This window comes from Sorex araneus, chromosome 8 (genome assembly GCF_027595985.1).
Source record: "Sorex araneus isolate mSorAra2 chromosome 8, mSorAra2.pri, whole genome shotgun sequence".
In the NCBI taxonomy this organism is placed as follows: Eukaryota; Metazoa; Chordata; class Mammalia; order Eulipotyphla; family Soricidae; genus Sorex; species Sorex araneus.
In genome coordinates, this window is record NC_073309.1 from 40,757,069 (window position 1) to 40,775,737 (window position 18,669).

At 49.1% G+C, this 18,669-nt stretch overlaps 1 protein-coding gene across 1 annotated transcript in view; it reads left to right on the top strand.

Moving 5' to 3' along the window:
* Positions 1–18,669, top strand: part of WDR62 (WD repeat domain 62) — a 37,138-nt gene that overhangs the window by 6,627 nt on the left and 11,842 nt on the right. Inside the window, exons 4-13 of the mRNA XM_055145706.1 lie at positions 433–490; positions 724–894; positions 2,074–2,211; positions 2,508–2,690; positions 4,583–4,743; positions 6,084–6,273; positions 14,151–14,288; positions 15,080–15,258; positions 15,546–15,637; positions 18,168–18,293. Coding sequence (XP_055001681.1) covers positions 433–490; positions 724–894; positions 2,074–2,211; positions 2,508–2,690; positions 4,583–4,743; positions 6,084–6,273; positions 14,151–14,288; positions 15,080–15,258; positions 15,546–15,637; positions 18,168–18,293 — 1,436 coding nt within the window. The remainder of the gene's footprint in view (positions 1–432; positions 491–723; positions 895–2,073; positions 2,212–2,507; positions 2,691–4,582; positions 4,744–6,083; positions 6,274–14,150; positions 14,289–15,079; positions 15,259–15,545; positions 15,638–18,167; positions 18,294–18,669) is intronic.

Consider the following 18,669-nt stretch of genomic DNA (forward strand, 5'->3'; position numbering starts at 1 on the left):
GTTCTGGGGACATGGCAGTAAATAAGAGGCCTTGTAGGGGGCCAACCCAGGTTTGATCCCCAACACCCTAGGTGGTCCCCTGAGCCCCAGTGGGAGTGATCCATGAGCGCAGAGCCTGGGGTAAGCTATGAGCTACACTGTCAGGTGTAGCCCCCCTAAACAAAACAGAACAAGAATCTTGGGCATTTGAAGAGCAGTTGGGAATCCATGGGTCTGGATTGGAAGAATGGGTGACGGGGGCATGATGCCTGGCCAGGCACCAAGGCAGCGCTGGCAGTGGGAGCTGAGACGCTCACCCCTCCTGGTCTCCTTGAAGGCCTGGAGTTGAGGGGGGCGCCAGAGAGCTATGAGCACATTCGGGGGCGGGGGGGGGGGGACTGGCTGCCCACCCCCTTTGTGGAACCAGTGATCAACCTCATGCCTTGCCTCTAGAAAGTCTCTGAGTGCTCTGGCCTTCTCCCCTGATGGCAAGTACATAGTGACAGGAGAGGTGAGTCGTGATCTGGACTGGGTATGGTGGGAGGGTCCTGGGGTCATTCCCAGGAATAGTCCCTGCAGTGGCTCCGGCCTGCGCCAGAGAAGTTCCTTCTTTTGATGGGAATGGTGGAGTTGGGCAGTTGGGGTGGTGGTTTCACCCTGGGCGGTGCCAGCTTGAAATCCGACAGCCCCTCTAGCCCTGTTTGGTCCTGAACCCTGCAATGGTAAAGCCTCCCCTGTCCCCAGAATGGCCACAGGCCTGCCGTGCGCATTTGGGATGTGGATGAGAAGAGTCAGGTGGCAGAGATGCTGGGCCACAAGTACGGTGTGGCCTGTGTGGCCTTTTCCCCCAATATGAAGCACATCGTGTCCATGGGCTACCAGCATGACATGGTACTCAACGTCTGGGACTGGAAGGTGAGTCTCCCGGTGGGGGCGAGCAGCAGAGAACCCTGAATGAGAAACCCGGAGAGAGTGTTCATTCAGCCGGTGTTGATGGAGCACCTGTTTCCATAAACATTTGAGTATTTTTTTGTTTGTTTGGGTTTTTTGGGTCACATCCGGCGATGCATAGGGGTTACTCCTGGCTCTGCACTCAGGAATTATTCCTGGCGGTGCTCGAGGGACCATATAGGATGCCAGGGATTGAACCTGCATTGGCTGTGTGCAAGGCAAATGCCTTACCCACTGTGCTATCGCTCCAGCCCCAGATTTGATTATTTTGGGTTTTTGTTTGTTTGTTTGTTTGTTTGTTTGTTTTGGCGTATGGGCCACACCTGGCAGTGCTCGGGTTACTCCTGGCTCTGCACTCAGGAATCACTCCTGGCAGTGCTCAGGGGACCATATGGGATGCCAGGGATTGAACTTGTGTCGGCTGTGTGCGAGGCAAGCACCCTCCCCTCTGTATTATTGTTCCGACCCTCCTTGAGTGTTTTTTTTGCTTTTTGGGTCACACCCAGCGATGCTCAGGGGTTACTCCTGGCTTTGCACTCAGGAATTGCTCCTGGCAGTGCTTGGGGGACCATATGGGATGTCGGGGATCGAACCCAGGTTGGCCGCGTGCAAGGCAAACGCCCTACTTGCTGTGCTGTCACTCCGGCCCCCCCTCCTTGAGTTTTAATAATTCCACTAGCTGATACTCACTGGGAAGACTTTGGGCAGGGGGAACACTGGTGTTTGTCCATAAGTGACCTTGAGCATGTGGCATCTCCCTCTGCCTGGCAGGTGCGGAAAGAAGCGCCTTCCTGGTAGGACTGTTGAGGGGACTCCCCGGAAGGGGCCAGGGGCCAGAGGGCTCTCTGCACCACCAGGGGATGGTCTTCCCTGCTTCCTAGTCAGGGCTGCCACTGTACCCACACCGTGAGTGGCTGCAGAGCTCGGACTCCTGGGAGGAACTCTGGGACTTCCTTCCAAATTTGCTCCATAGGAGAACCACTGTGTGCCAACCCCACTCGGGGATCCCCCTCAGGCAGCTCCCCGAGAGCCCCGGGAAGACAGCAGGAGCAGAGAGCGGGGAGATGCAGGGCTGCCGGCGGCAGCAGGTGCAGCCTCATGGGGTAGGCGCCGCTGTGAGCTTTTCTTGACTTGTTCTTCCAGAAAGACATTGTCGTGGCCTCCAACAAGGTGTCGTGCAGGGTCATCGCCCTGTCCTTCTCTGAAGACAGCAGCTATTTCGTCACTGTGGGGAACCGGCATGTGAAATTCTGGTTCCTGGAGGTCTCCACTGAAGCAAAAGTGAGTTTCGGGCCCTGCCCCCGTAGCCAGGTCCCGGGAGGAAGCGGCAGGGGCAACTCTCTGCACTTGGGTGGCAGCAGGCTCAGAGGCTGGCTGACTGCTGAGGGTCTGGCTTCTGCTGACTTCTGGTGCTGGAGCGCTGCCTTCCAGTCTTTCCACCTAGACGTGTGTGTTCTGTTCGCTCCCCTTCTCCGTTCTTAGCTGTGCCATAGCCTCTGACCAAGAATGGCTCGACTTGACCTGGCGGTGTCTAGGCTGCTTGGACAGTGTCTCAGTGTGTCCTGCTTTGCCTCCAGGTGACAGGCACAGTGCCCCTCATTGGGCGCTCTGGCATCCTGGGGGAGCTGCACAACAATATCTTCTGTGGTGTGGCTTGCGGCCGGGGCCAGACGGCGGGCAGTACCTTCTGTGTGTCTTACTCGGGCCTCCTCTGCCAGTTCAATGAGAAGAGAGTGCTGGAGAAGTGGATCAACCTGAAGGTACCCACTCTTCCTCTGTGCCATCCATGGAGGTGACCCTCGCCCCTTGGTTCTCTGCTAGTAGTCGATCACCCAAGTTCTGAGTTTGACTTCCTATTCTGTTTGTGTGACTGTGGTAAGTGACACCCTCTCTGGACCTCGGGTTCTTCATCTTTAAAGTGGAACTGCTGTTGCTTGTGTCACAGATCAGGGAGTCGCTTGAGAGAGGCGCTTGCTTGTGTTTGGAACTCAGTAAAGTGGGTGTCTGGGTGACTGCTGCTTCCCCATCACTGTTTGTCCTGGGTTGTGTTTCTCTTGATTAAGTATTTATGGTTGGTGGAAGGACCAGGTTTTTTTAGGGGCCACACCACACAGAGCTGAGGAGAGCCAAGGCCAAACCCTCTACTGTGTCATGGGGAGTTGGGGTTCGTGCTGGGGATTAAAAGCAAGGCCTCCCAGTGTGCCAGGCATGTATCCACCGCCCTGAGTCCTCTCCCCTACCCAAAAAATAGGTCTGTGTTTTTGTTGGTTTGTTTAGTATTGAAAATGTTTTGGGTCTTTAGGGTCTTTATTTGATTTTTTAATTTTTTTTTGACCACATACATTGTAGGAACTTAATTATTATTTATATAGTTAGCCCAGGGCTTCTTCAACTTTTGCTTGAAAAATCTAGAAAATAAGTAGCACTGTTATCCCGTTGTTCATCAATTTGCTCGAGCAGGCACCAGTAACGTCTCCATTGTGAGACTTGTTACTGTTTTTTGCATATAGAATACGCCACGGGTAGCTTGCCAGGCTCTGCCGTGCGGACGGGATACTCTCGGTAGCTTGCCGGGCTCTCCCAGAGGGAAGGAGGAGGAAAATAAGTATGCAGATCAAATACTGATATGAAATCATCAAGATGATTATTTTAAAACAAAAACCTTAGAGGCCGGAGCAATAGTCCAGCAGGTCGTGCTTGATAGTATGTGCTTGACTTGCACGTTGCCGACCTGGGTTCAATCCCTGGAACTCAGTATGGTCCCCCAGAGCCTGCCAGGACCAGATCTGTGTTTCACACATTTAATAATTTATCTTTTAATATCACCGTGATTTACACCACTGCTAGCAGTATTGTTCCAGGGATTCAGTGTTGTAATCAACCTGAATGAACCCGAGTGTCCCGTCCCTTTACCGCTGTCTCTCCGTCCCCTCTCATGCCACCCTCGCCTTAGCAAACTCAGTTCTATGGGCAGATTTTCCCTTCCTATGTTTCTTTTGGGGGCCACACCTGGCAGTGCTCAGGAGTTAACAAGGATTACTCCTGGTGGGGCCTGGGGTTCCAGGGATTAAACCCAGGTTGGCCGTGTAAGGCAAGTGCCTTACATGTTGTGCTATCTTTCCAGCCCCTTGAAAGTACAATTAGTTTTACGCACCAGGGAATAAAAGTTAAGCCTCAAGTATAAGGAGCTGGGGAGATTAGATAGCAGGTAAGAACTTGCCTTGCTGACCTGGGTTTGATCCATGATACCCCGTATGATCCATAAGCCCACCAGGAGTGAATCCTGAGCACAGAGCCGGGAGTAAGTCCTGAGCATTTCCAGTTGTGACTCAAAAACAAGAGAAGCCTCAAGTTTAACTGTCTACTTGAAGAAGGAACCTACCTGAAGTCAGACTGTGCTGTGCCAGTGTTTTCCACGCACACCAGAGTTCTTCGCAGATAGCAGGGGCAGCGCTGTCCCGGGCTGTGACTCTGCCTGCTGACGCAGTTCCTTCAGTAGTGACTGCTGTATTCCCATTGCAGAATCTTAAAATGGGCAGCTTCGACTCTGGGAACTGCTAAGGCTTCTCGGGAGGTCCCGTTTCAGCCCCCATGGCCCTCCGCTTGATCGCATGAAGTACCAGGATCTTTAAGGTCTTCTTTGCCCCCGCAGGTCTCCCTGTCTTCCTGCCTCTGTGTTAGCCAGGAGCTCATCTTCTGTGGCTGCACGGATGGGATAGTCCGCGTCTTCCAGGCCCACAACCTGCACTATCTCACCAACCTGCCCAAGCCGCACTACCTCGGGGTAGATGTGGCCCAGGGCCTGGAGCCCAGGTACTACCGGGTGGGAGGAGGAAGCAGGGCTCACCGGAGTTTGTTGACTTTCAGATTCTTCTATCTGTGCAACCCTGACCTATAGCAGGAGACAGTTATGAGGAGGCAGAAAGTCTCTGCCGCTTGAGGGCTGCAGTGTAAAGGGGGCAGTCAGGGACAGCTAAGGTATCTGATAGGCCTCAAGACTCAAGCAAGGGGGTGCTGGAGTGATAGCACAGCAGATAGGGTGTTTGCCTTTCACACGGCCGACCCGGGTTTGATTCCCAGCATCCCTTATGGTCCCCTGAGCACTGCCAGGAGTAATTCCTGAGTTCATGAGCCAGGAGTAACCCCTGTGCATCGCCGGGTGTGACCCAAAAAGAAAAAGACTCAAGCAAAGGACTCAGGGAAGGTGTGGTGTAAAAGGCAGTATGGAGAGCTGGCGTGGACAGCAGGTATACCTGCCTTAAGAAGCCAGTTTACTGGGCTTGGTGCATAACTGGAAAGACTCGAGGCTGTGTGACTAGAGCCTCGCGTGCAGGAGAAGATGGGAAGGCATAGGGTCTGAGCATTAGAGAAACAGTTAGAACTAAGATCCTGTCTGTGAGCTCAGCGGGCTGTGTCAGTCCTGTTGTGTGATCAAGCTGAGTAAGATGATCTGGGCTGCTCCTGGGTGGGTGTGGAACTGCTCCTGGGTACATGTCTTCCTCTGGGTTGTGAGTCTGTTTTGTGGGATTATGGGGGCTATGGAGCCTGCCTCTTTGTCCATTGCTGGGCGCTTTGTAGATTGTAAGGTGAGCAGGTAACCCACAGACTCCAGGTGAGAGCAGTCAGGCTCCCTGCCCTGCTACGGTCTCTGGGCTGTGTGATGCCTTCTTCCATGTCCCCATCTGGGCACTGTGATGCCCACCTCCCCTCATAGTGGAGGGAATCAGTGCCTCTGAAGCTCTCAGTGTGTTGTGCAGCGTGTATTCAGCACACTATAGGTTTGTAGCAGAGGCCATAGCCCACGGATGTCTCCAAACCCCCTTGGCACAGGAAATTTTGATCATGTAGGGGTCAGGTCAAGGTGACCAACAAAAAGGTCTGAAATATGTGCCCATTATCCTTCATGCTCAGAAACCTGGATTGGTTGGAATGAGGCCAGAGAGATGTATTCTCAGGAGTCTAGAATTCAAATCCTCTTCGGGGCCATGGCAGAAGCGTGGGTTTCCACTCAGCGTTAGAAGCAGAGCGAAGGGAGGAGGGAGAAGTGGACCGCCTTGGTATTGCTCGAGAGAAGCAGCTCAGGCATTACCAGAGGTGGCTGTCACTGCTCACAGTGACATCGATGGTGATCATGACCCATGTGGCCTTGTTAGCTTCCTCTTCCACAGGAAGGCTGATGCAGTCTACCCAGATACCGTGGCAATGACCTTTGACCCCCTCCACCAGTGGCTGTCCTGTGTGTATAAGGACCACAGCATCTACGTCTGGGATGTCAAAGACATCCACAAAGTGGGCAGGATGTGGTCAGAGCTCTTCCATAGCTCCTACGTCTGGAATGTGGAGGTGAGTGCCCTCTGCCCACGCTCTGGGGCTCAACCTGGGAAAGCTCTGTAGTATTTGGGGAACCCATTCAGTCATTCCTTCAGAGATGCTCACGCTGCTCTCTGCCAGATGCTTTTCTAGTTGCTGGGGACATAGCCTGGAAGGAAACAGGCTAAAGTCCCGTTCTCAGGAAGCCTTTTCATGTCATCACCACATAACGTACCAAGTAGCAAGACCTCATTGAAGAAAAATAAAACAGATCAGGGGATAAGCAGGGGGTCTGGATGCTATTCTAGAGTGGAAAGTGGTCAGGGAAGGCCCCTTTGAGAATATGACAGTCAAGCAGGGACCTGCGGGAAGTGTGCTGATGAGGGAGGCGACCCTAGGGAGAAGAGCAGGAGCAAAGATCTGCAGTCGTGTGTGCCTGCCAGCATGCCCTGTAGGGGGCGTTGGTGTCATAGATTGGTTTTTGTTTTCTTAAGTGTTGATGTTTGTATTTTCCGAGAAGGATCTTGAGAATGTTTTTAATTCTCTGAAGCTGTTCTCAGTACTCCTTGCAGCTGAGAGGAATGGAGAAATAGTTCTATTTCATTTTGGGGGGTTTTATGCTGAAAAAAAATTTTTTTTACAACAACTACTACTACTACTACTATTAAACTGTTCCTGCTGTTTGTCTTAGCAAAATTGTTTTTCATTGGTCCAATTTAGAATTGAGAGAAAAGACTTGATCCTTTGAATCAAGCACTACTTAGCCATTGGTTTGACTCCAACTGTCTTCCTGGATCTGATGTTTCTGTTGATAGCACCTTTCTCACTTAAGAAGAATGCTTTCGAGTAATTTTTTAAAGTATGCATTGATTATATTCACCTTGAATAAAAGGTGAAATGTTACAGATAAAGCTGAGGTGTGTTGTGACTCCTTTCCTGCTCTCGGTCCTCTTCCCTCTCCCCTTCACCCTGTTAATCTGTTGATTCTCTGTTCTCCCATTTCATTTCCTTTGTCATCTGCCTTTTTTAACCTCAACAAAGATAGCTGGAATGAATCTTTTTATCATTTCTGAAAAGTTCTCAGCCAGTAGTGACTTAAGACTTGCCTTTACTACCACTCGGTCTTCTTCACTAACTCTAACGCCCTGTCTGTCTCAAGCCTTCATATTTATGAAAATGAAACATCTGGAAAACACACCCCTAAAATAGTTATATCAGTTATCAGTAGCAGCTGCTGATGCTCAGTGCATAAATCCATTTGTCGTTGGGGTTTGAAATATGGTGATATTCTAATTCTATCATTTCTTTTTATTAGTTGGACTACTTATATGAAGAGCCACTTCCCCTCATCCACCATTTGGTCACCCAGTGGTACACTTCATATAGGAAAGGCAGGACATATGCTTGATTCTTTCCCTTTATTTGCCAGTTCTCAAGATAATGAATTGGTTCCCTGACCTCTAAAGGTAACTAGTTGTTTTTATTAATATCATTATAAACTCATATTTGGATATATTGGCTGTGCTCTAGTCTATTGCAATCATTGGCATCACTGGAACTTTGATGGTACCATCTTTGACCTGTGAGCGCTTCCTCAAGTTGCCTCTGAGAGTCCTCACGTGTTAGCGCCCATCATGGCTAAATGTGCCAGCCTGTCCCATACGTGGGGTCTTCTCCTGCATGACAAAGCCCTGGGCTTTTGTTTTTGCATTGTTTCAGTTCAAATTGCTATCTCACAGTCACAGTCTGGATGACTGGAGATATTCCTAGCTTTTGGTTTGATTCTCCAGAATCCTTGTTCTCACAAAGACAGGGATGATGGGATTAGAATATGCCCAAGTAGTCATGGACTTGTCTCCACATTATATATACAATAGACTGAGAATGACAAGTCTTCTACCAGTAGTTAAAACTATTTTTTGCCTATTTTTTTTCTCTTCCCCAGTTAAAAAAATATAGTTATACTGTTTCTTTGTGATTTCATCATGTAACTATTAAATACTAAATTCTTTTTCTTTTGACTTTCTATTTTATTGGGGGGGGAATCACTTAGGTGTACATATTTACATTGTGGTTAAATACATATAACTTAAAATTTATCATTTGAATCTGTAAAAGAAAAAAATTCATTGACCTTTAATTCACAGTGTTGTGCAATCATCACTGCTGTGTAGTTCTGGAACATTTTCATCACTCCAAAAGGAAACTCTGTACCTACTAAACAATCACTCCCATCCCCCGCTCTCCCCAGCACCTAGCAACAACTAATCTGCTTGCTGTCGCTATGGATTTACCTATCTGAGTATCTCATATGATGGAATCATAGAATATTTGGACTTGTATCTAGCTTCTTTGATTTAGTTTGTAGTTTTCAAGCTTGTCTACCTTTGGTACTTCCTCATTGTTGGTGTGTGTGGCGGATCAGGCAGTGGGCCTGGGAGCTACTCCTGTTTGTGGCTCGGGGATTGTTCCCCGTGGTACTGTGGGAGCTGTGTGCAGCCAGGAATCAAATCCACATTTTCTGCAAGCAAAGCGTGCAGGGATCAGAGTAATAATATAGTGGGCGCTTGCCTTGCATGTAACCGACCCATTTCAATCCCTGGCATCCCAGATGATCCTTCAAGCACTACCAGGAGTAATTACTGAGTACAGAGCCAGGAGTAAGCCTTGACCATTGCCATGTGTGGCACAAAAACAAAATAAACAAAAACCATGTTCTCCAGTCCTTTGAACCATCTCCCAGTCCTTCCATTCCTTTTTAAGGTTGAAATGTTGGACTATATTCCTTTGTATGATAGCACTACAATTCATTAACTCTTCACCAGTTGCTATTTGGATTATTGGTAGCTTTGCCTTTTTTGTGAATAGTGCTGCTTGTTATGCATAGACATTGTTGAAACGCCTGTTTTCAGTTCCCTGGGATATATAGTCAGGAGTGCAATTGCTCGTCTTTTAAAATTCCAAGTTGAATTTCTCTGTAAAAACATTCACATTTTCAGAGTATATACCATTTATGTGTCCACTTGTGGGCTGGTAGATAGTTTAGCAAACTTAGTATAGGCTCTGCATGCAGCCTCATAGATAGCCCCAGCACCCACCACATAGTCCCCTGAATATTGCCAGATCGGTCCCCCTGAGCATAGCTGAGTGTCGCTCCGAAATAAAAAACACCAGCAACTTACAAGAGTTTTTGATTTCTCCATATCATTGCCAATACTAGTTCTCTCTGTTTTTTTTTTTGTTTTGTTTTTTTTGTGTTTTTAGTTACAGCACTTACAGTATTTGTGAAGTGTATGAAGTGTATGTACCACTTGTGTTTTGGTTTTCTTTTCCTTGGTGGCAGGGCGAGGAACCTTTCAAGCAGTGCTGAGGATTCCAGTAGCACCTTTCCAGCTGGTACTGCACCCATCTGTGAGATCTGAGGTCTAGGGATGGGTCTGGTGGTGCTGGAGACACCAGGACCACACCCAGCTGCTGAGGGTGGGGAGCCTGCGGTGCCAGCATCAGACTGGGGGCCTTGTGTATGTCACAAGGAGATGTAGCTCCTTGCACCCCATACTATAGGTTTTTTGATGTGATTGATGGTAGTGGGTTTTGTTTTGGGCCCACACCCAGTGGTGCTCAGGGCTTACTCCTAGCTCTGCACTCAGGAATCATGCTCAGAAGACCATACGGGGTGCCAAGGATTGAACTTGGGTCAGCTGTGTACAAGGCAAGAGCCCAACCTGCTCTACTATTGCTTTAGCCTTGTGTTTTGTGGGGGTCTTTTTCTTTTTCTTTTTTTTTTTTAATAATATTCAAGGAACCATGAAATCCCAAGGATTAAACCAAGGGCTCCCACATACAAAGCATGCACCCCAGCCATTTGAGCTATCTACCTAACCCTTAATTTTATTTTTTTCCGAAGTTGGGGGAGGGAGCAGCTATATAGTACAGTGGGTAGGGTGCTTGCCTTGCATGTGACCAAACTGGGTTCAATCCCCAGCACCCCATAGGTCCTCTGAGACCTGCCAGTAGTGATCACGGAGTGCAGAGTGAGCCCTGAGCACTGCTGGGTTTGGTTCAAAAAAAAAATAAAAAGGATAGAAGGGAGAGGAAAAGGGCAGGAAGATCCCCTAGGTAGGATTTTAGAGAAACCTTCTCTCATATCTTCCCAACTAGGGGAATGGGAAGCACTTTAAAAATGTGGAGGGCTGTGCAGTAAGACAGGGCAGGGAAAAGCAGGATATTGAGATGATTATCTGCAGATTGTCCAGGTCATCAGCCTCCTTCTACATGACATTCCATCTGTACATACGAGTCTAATCTGGCCCTGCCTTGTTTTCTGCATGTTCCTATTAATATAGATAATATTCCTTTTGCCAGTGGCTTGCTAGAGTGAGAAGAGAAGGAGCCTCAGCAGGAGTCTCAAGAAAAGAGTGCTTCCACCTCTGCTCAGCCCTCCTCGGCCCCCCAGGGGAAGGCCTGGCTTGGTCAGAAGTGGTAAAGTTAGCCACAAGTGCCTGTACTACACAGGAGCTCAGGCCCTGCCAGTGGAGTCCACTGCCCTGAATGTTGTGGGAAGTGACACTTCCCTTGACTGACACTTGATTTCTCCAGAAGCCTTGGACTCAGTCTGGGACAAGGGATTGCTCTGTGCAGGGAAGGAAAGTCAGTTCTTACCTCAGCACGCGGCACAAGCGTCCCAGGCCCATCGCCTTCCCTTGTGGAAAAAGTTTTCAGGAGGAGGCAAAATGGTGAAGCAAGATAGTTTGAAATAAACAAAATTTACTTAGACCTGGGGGGAGAGAAGAGGAATACCTATTTAAGAGAGAACCTGGGCTTCTCCAGAGCCAGAAAAGGCCAGCAAATAAGTAAATGGGGACACAGAGTCACGTTCAAGAGAGAACACAGGCTTGAAAGAACAAGCCAGCATGGTACGTATTCAACAAGGTACATGGCAGAGGCCAGAGTGAAAGCCCAGGGGTCAGAGCCGTAGCCTTGCCTGCAGCTGACCTGGGGTTTAGTCCCCAGTACCCCCATAGGGCCCTCAAGCCCCCACCAGGAGTGATCTCTGAGTGCAAAACCAGGAATAAGCCCTGAGCATATCAGGTGTGGCCTCCAACCACCCAGCCTACCCCTCTCTCCTCAAAAAAGAAAGAAAAACAGACTCAGAGCAAACAAGCAAAGGAACATAGAGCTGGTGTTCAAGAGAGGACACCAGCTTGAAAGAGCGAGCCAAAGGATGCCCTTTATTTAGCATTTCTTGTAGGCAGGTCTGTTAACAATTTCTTCAGCTTTTGTTTAGGCCAGCTACAGAACTGTTGGTTGACCCTTTTTCTTTTAATATTGTATTTATTTTGCTTTACCAGGGAACGTTTGGGAGCATTTGTCTTAGCTGAGTCACATCCCTGTGCCACCCCGAGCGATATGCCAGGGATCGAATCCAGGGCCTCTCCCATGAACGGCACATGCTCTGTTCCCGTCCTTCCTCCTTTTTAAAACCCTGACATTTCTTTTATTTCTTCAAACGTAGTCCTTTGTAGTCTGTCTGATATTCCTGGCCAGCTGGGGCTAATGGCTCAGTGCTTGGAAGCAGGCCTGGGGTGGATGCAAGCAGTACACTGGGGCTGGTGTGGTCACCTAGCAGTGCTCTGGGACTATATTTGGTGGTACTCAGTCCATGTGGTTCCTGGGATTGAACTAGGGTCACAAAGTTATGGAACCCTGACCCCTGTACTTTGGGGGCCACACCTAGCACTGCTTAGGGCTTCCTTCTGACTCTGTGCTCAGGGATTACTCCTGGCAGGACAAGGGGTACCATAAGCGGTGCTAGGGATCAAACCTGGGTTGTTTGTATGCAAGGTAAGGACCCTTCCTGCTATACTGTCTCTTTGGCTCACAACTGTTAATTTCTTAAGATTCTTTTATACAGAGCAAGTTGCTTATCTCTTACTGCTTTGAGGATTATCTGTTTGGCTTTGGTTTTCAATAATGTATAGTGTATCTTTATGTGGGACTTTTTTTTTCTTTTTGGGTCACACCTGGCGATGCACAGGGGTTACTCCTGGCTCTGCACTCAGGAATTACTCCTGGCGGTGCTCAGGGGACCATATGGGATGCTGGGAATCGAACCTGAGTTGGCCACGTGCAAGGCAAACGCCTTACCCGCTGTGCTATCGAGCCAGCCCCTATGTGGGACTTTTTAAGTTTATTCATTCTAACTTGGAATTCTGTTGTTTTGAGTTTGAACATGTTGATTCACATCTTTCATCAAATTTACTACTTTGATTTTTCTTTGTTGTTTTTAGATTTTGGGTCCCTGGACTCTTAGGTCTACAAATAACTGTTTTTCGTCCCTTTCCTTATGTTGCTATCTAGTTATTCTTGTTAAGCTCAGTCTTAAGATTTATTTTTCAACTTTAGCGTCCCTTTCCATTTCTTGGGTTTTTTTTGTTGTTTTTTTTTTGTATTTTGTTTTATCTTGTCTTGGAGAACCGTGATTAACAAAGTTATTGATAGTTGAGTTTATTTCTCAGCAGTTGTGATGATTCAGGCTTGCACACACATAGCTGCAGTGCTCCTGGCAAGTCTCACACCTGGCTGTGCTTTTCACTAGGCCTTGCACCTTGGTGTTGGCTTGCACACTGCAGGACTTGCTGTGGGTTGCATCATACTCTGCTGGGGTGCTTGTGCACAGTGTGGTCACAGCACTGACTGGCTGGTGGTGTGGCATGGGGCTAACAGTGCTGTGCTTCTGGGATTAGGCACATGGGTACTGCCAGGGATCGAACTAGTGGACTTAATGCCTACAAGGCAGGTGTTCTACCACTACCTCCCCTGAGTCCCCACCCCAACACTCTGTGGTAGACAGTCACAGAGACAGCATTTCCTATGTTTTTACTTCTCGTCTGTGTCCTTCATACTTTTCTCTTAGAAAATGTTTTTGCTGGGTAGAAAATGCTGAGTTGACATTTTCTTTCCTTGTCTGTCTTAAATATGTGACCCTATTGACTTGTTGAAATGTCTGATGTCTTTTTCTTTTTTTTTTTTTTTTTTGTGCCAAGGTCTCATGTACATAACCTGTGCTCTGAAGCAGAGGTCTCATTGCCTTTCCCTCTTAAAGTACTTTCTGGGCAGTAGAGAGAGAAAATGCAACAGGCTGGACAGGGCTCCCAGCAGGTCAGGTTTTCTTCTTTGTTTTGGGGCCGCATCCAGGCTTACTCCTGGCAGGACTCTCGGGGCCATCTGTAGTGCTGGGGATCAAACCTGCATCAGCTGCATGCGCAAGCCCCCTGCCTGCTCTCCTATTGCTCTTGGTGCCCAGCAGGTCAGTTTTGAGAAGCCACAGGGAGGGCCTTAATTGCATAAATCCTTGCAGATTTTCCTGCCAAGCACTCTCACTCGGCTCCTATAGAAGAGGGTCTGAGCCCTTCCTGTTTCCACTGCTGTTCAGGTTGACTCCTCGTCTTCTCTTTTGCGGTGCCAGGGATCGAATCCAGGGCCTCTCCCATGCATGGCGCATGTTCTGTCCCTGAGCTACGTTCCCGTCCTTCCTCCTTTTTAAAACCCTGACATTTCTTTTATTTCTTCAAATGTAGTCTTTTGTAGTCTGTCTGATATTCCTGGCATTTGAAGCTGCACTCTCTTCCTGCTGCTTCTTGCTCCTCATGGTACCTTGTTTCCTTTTGTGCTTAGTGGGGTGTTTTTGTTGTATTTTTTTTTTTCTCTAGGCTGCCTATTTTGGACATTTATTCATAGGGATATTTTATGACCCCCTGAAGATGGGGCATGGACAATTATGGTAGCATTTCATTTTTTAGCATAGAAGGTATTACACCACATTTAGTCACCCAAATGCCACAGAATATCATAGTGTTATTGTTGTAGTGGTGGTAACAAGTCTTTTGCTTGTTCTCTGGGAACTGTAGGTGTATCCTGAGTTTGAAGATCAGCGAGCTTGTCTGCCATCGGGATCTTTCCTGACTTGTTCCTCCGACAACACCATCCGCTTCTGGAACATGGGTAGCAGCTCTGACTCTCACTGGCAGCAAAACATCTTCAGTAATGTGAGTGGCTTGGCAGTGAACATTTTAGGAAAAATAAAGACCTGCTTTAAGCTTGGACTTGAGGACAGGATGGAATCTTTTCTGTTTCTTTCCCCATTTTGGTGGTGGGGGTGGGGAGGGGCTGGCCAAGGAAAGGAAGCCAGAGTATTGCTTTATAAAAGCAGAAAGGGAGCAATCTTTAGTGCTCATTGGCAAACACTTGTTTACATGTTTGCTGCAAAGGAGACTGGAAAATAGTGATTCTGAGTGGAGATCTTCTGAGGTCAGGCTTGGAGTTCAGGGGGGAGATGACTCAAAGGACTGGAGCACATACATTGCGTTTGAAAGCCCCAGGTTCGATCCGTGGCACCATACGTTTGTTTAGCACTGTTGGATGTGCCTTTCACATGCATGGTTATTTTTGTGTTATTCCTGGAGGGGCTCAGGTGACCATATAGGGTGCTGGGGATCAAGCCCCAGTTGCCCACATGCAAGGCAAGTCCCCAAAACTGCTATCTCGCTGCTCTGCCCCCAGAATACGTATTTGTTTTTGTTTTTGGGTCATACCCAGCAATGCTCAGTGGTTACTCCTGACTGCATTCAGGAATTACTCCTGGAATTACTCAGGGAACCTTATGGGATACCAGGAATCAAATCCAGGTGTAAGGCAAGTGCCCTACCTGCTGTACTATCTCTGCAGCCCCATACGTACTTCTTTGAAGGGGCATTGTGGAACTAACGAGGGTGGGAGACTCTCGAGATGGAACTGCAGAGGGCGCCCAACTCCTCACAGCACCCACCTCCTTCCCCAGACCCTGCTGAAGGTCGTGTACATAGAGAATGACACCCAGCACCTGCAGGACCTGTCACACTTCCCGGACCGAGGCAATGAGAACGCGACACCTGTGGAGGTGAAAGCCGGGGTGCGAGTCATGCAGGTCAGTCCTGATGGCCAGCACTTGGCTTCAGGCGACCGAAGTGGAAATCTGAGGCAAGTGGGCCCTGATGCCGCCCTTCCTACTGGGACTTGGGGTCGTGGTGGTGATTACAAATCCAGGTTCTGACCTCTCTGACTCCTGAGAGTCCTCAGCACCCGGCCCCCTCCCCACCGGCTCAGAGGGGCCTTCCAGAAGGCTGGGGCAGGGGAACTCCCATCAGAGTTGGACTGGCAAGGGAATGCGACACTCTCAGGCCCAAGTACCCCCACCTAGCTCTCAGAGAAGATGGCGGTAGGAGCTTGGGGACGGGCAGGGGATAGCAGGCGATGTGTGTCTCCAGGATCCACGAGCTGCACTTCATGGATGAGCTGATCAAGGTGGAGGCCCACGATGCTGAGGTGCTATGCCTGGAGTACTCGAAGCCCGAGACGGGTGAGCCACTGCGGGGTGGCGGGACGGGGGGGTGTAATGCCCCAGCCAAGCCACAGATCAGGGCCGGCTGTGCCTGATGGGCTTGGACAACAGTTGGAAGTGTGGTTAGTGAGGGTCCTGGGCCCGGGCCTGGCTCCAGGGAGCAGGATACCTAAGCTAGGGCTCCGCTTGCTTACGCTGGGTCCCAGCTCCTAAACGGTGCTCACAGTAAAGGGGCTACTTGAGGGAGCGAGCTTAGGAGTGAGCTTGTGTCTCTGCTGGAGGAGAGGGCCGGACAGCTCATCATGTTACTTGGTGGAGATTGAATGCCTCCAGTAAAACTGCAAGAATGTTGTGAGGGCCTGGGGAGATAGCTCAGCACTAGAGCACTTAGTGGCCTTGCACGTGTCGAGTCCTGGATTCCATCCCCAGCTTTGGGTCAGGGGCATGACTCAGTGGTAGAGCACTTGCCTTCTATGCATGAGGCATTGGGTTTGATTCCCAGCAGAGTGTGTGTGCCATGTGCATGCGTGCGTGTGTGCGCATGTCTATGAATACCCACTTCATTTTCACTTAAGAGTTCCCCAGTTCTTCCAGTTTTTCTTTAAGATTCAACCCGATCTGGTGACTGTTGTGTGTGTATGTGACAGGCGCTGTTCTTTTAGCTGCCTTTGCAGAGCTGTTTGAGAGTCAGATGCAGGCATGAAGCCCCTTCACCCTTGCATGCTTCTGTGAGCATTTCTTGCCAATGAGGCCGTCTGGTGTGCTAGTCCGATTCAGATTTTCACTCTGATGCTCTCCTGTTCTCGTTCACTCTTAAACAGTTGCCCAATGTCCTTCAGAGGACCCTGTTATTCTAGTCGAGGTTCACTTCATTTATATCTCTCTTGTGTCTTTGATTCTGGAACGTTGGCTTTCTGCCTTGTTGGATCTTTCATCTATAGAGTTTCCATTTGGCTTTTCTGCTTTCCTTGGGATTTGATTTCAGTACCCCCAAAATTCGTCTTGGTCAGGACTCTGTCTTGATATGTGAAACAGCCGTTTCTCCAATGTTGTTCTGCCCTCACCCTTATTGTTTCTTTTTTTTCCCTCTTATTTTTTTGTGGGTTACCCCTGGTGATGCTCAGAGGCTACTCCTGACTCTGCACTCAGGAATTACTCCTGGCGGTGCTCGGGGGACCATAAGGGATGCCGGGATTAAACCAGGTCTGCTGTGTGCAAGGCAGTGCCCTCCCCGATGTATTATTGTTCCAGCCTCCTCCTTGTTTTTCTACCTCTGGCTGTCTCAGGGATTGAACTTAGGGTTTCATACTTGCAAGGCAAATGCTATGGGACTAAGCCACACCCCTGGTTCCTTCCCCCAACATTTGCCCACTTTATTTTATTTTATTGGGCAACCTATACTTGGCTGTGCTCAGGGACTGTTTCTGGCTCTGTGCTTAGGAGCAGGCCCTGGCGGTGTTCTGGACCATGCAGTGCCAGGGTTTGAGCTGGGGTCGGCCACATGCAAGGCAAGTGCCTTAAATCCTGTCCTATCTCTCAGGTCCTCCCACCAATTTTTCTTTAAATCGCTCTTCATTTAGACCACATTTCCTGAGCTCCTGCCTGCCTCAGGTCTTGTGTTAGGCCTCAGACATACCAGATATCTATATTTTAATTAATTAATTATTATTGCTACACCTAGTGGTACTCAAGGCTTATTCCTGGTTCTGCTCAGAGATCACTTCTGCTTTTTTTGGGGGGGGAGTTGGGGGCCACACCCAGCCTATACATGGCTGTGCTTAGGGGTTTACTTCAGGCTCTGCACTCAGGAGTCACTCCTGGTGGTGCTTGGTAGACCATGTAGGGTCTAAGGGCTTGAACCCAGGTCTGCCAGGTGCAAGGCAAACACCCTGTGCACTGTACTATCTCTCCAGCCCTTATTTACTAATTTAAATTTTTTTATTTTAGGCACTATGGTTTTTTGAAAAATACTGTTAATGAATGATTGGGTTTCATGCATAATTTAATCGCTCACCACACCCTTCCCCCAAATTATTTTTCCTTTTATCTGCGATGCTGGGGATCACACCCAGGGCTTCTGCTTGATTGGCCTCTGCCCCGTTGCTGATCCACACCTCCAGCCCTTATAGAGCTGGGCAGAGGGTAGCCACTAACTGCACGGTCTGAGGGTTTGAAGGGAAGGCCCAGAGCAGAAGGAAGAATCCAGAGGTGTCACTCAGAACCAGTGACTCATGCAGTATGAGCAAAGATGTGGCACGAGAGCAGTATTCTAGAAGACAGAGGTTTGCTAGGCCAAGGAGATGATCTATAGCCAGCAGTACTGGGCGCTGCAGTGCAGGTGCATCATGTAGGTGTCAGGATTCTGCACTCGAGCTGGTGGCATGGGACAAGAGAGGCTCAAGAGAGTCTATAGGGCAGGGGAGTGTCTCTTCTAGGGACAAGTTGGCTACAGTACCAGCGATCCCTTCTGCAAGGCCTGGATTGCTCAGCTTTGGGCCCCTGGCGTTTACCGCCTTTGGGAACCCAACTCTGCCCTTTCCATCCACAGGGCTGACCTTGCTGGCCTCGGCCAGTCGGGACCGGCTGATCCATGTGCTGAATGTGGAGAAGAACTACAACCTGGAGCAGACTCTGGACGACCACTCGTCCTCCATCACCGCCATTAAGTTTACTGGTGAGCTCCCCTGCCCGCCCACTGCAGGGAACAACAGTCTCCCTTTCTCGAAAACAGGCCCCAAAGAGTACACTTTGACATTTATAGAGTTCTCCCTCTGTTGGTTGTCCCCTCACTGGGGACAGAATTTGAGTTGTCACTGTGCCACAGGAAAGAGATTCTTCCTCATTCCTCAAAAACATCTTTAGAGGCCAGAAAGATAGTACCACTGTACTACCTCTTCATGCATAACACATGTATGACCCCTCCCTGTTTGATCCCCTCAGCACTGCCAAGGAGTGATCTGTGAACACAGAGCCAGGAGTAAGCCCTGAGCACTGCAGCCCCAAAATGTTGAGAATTGTATTCAAGAAGCATGCTTTTTGCTTGTTTGTTT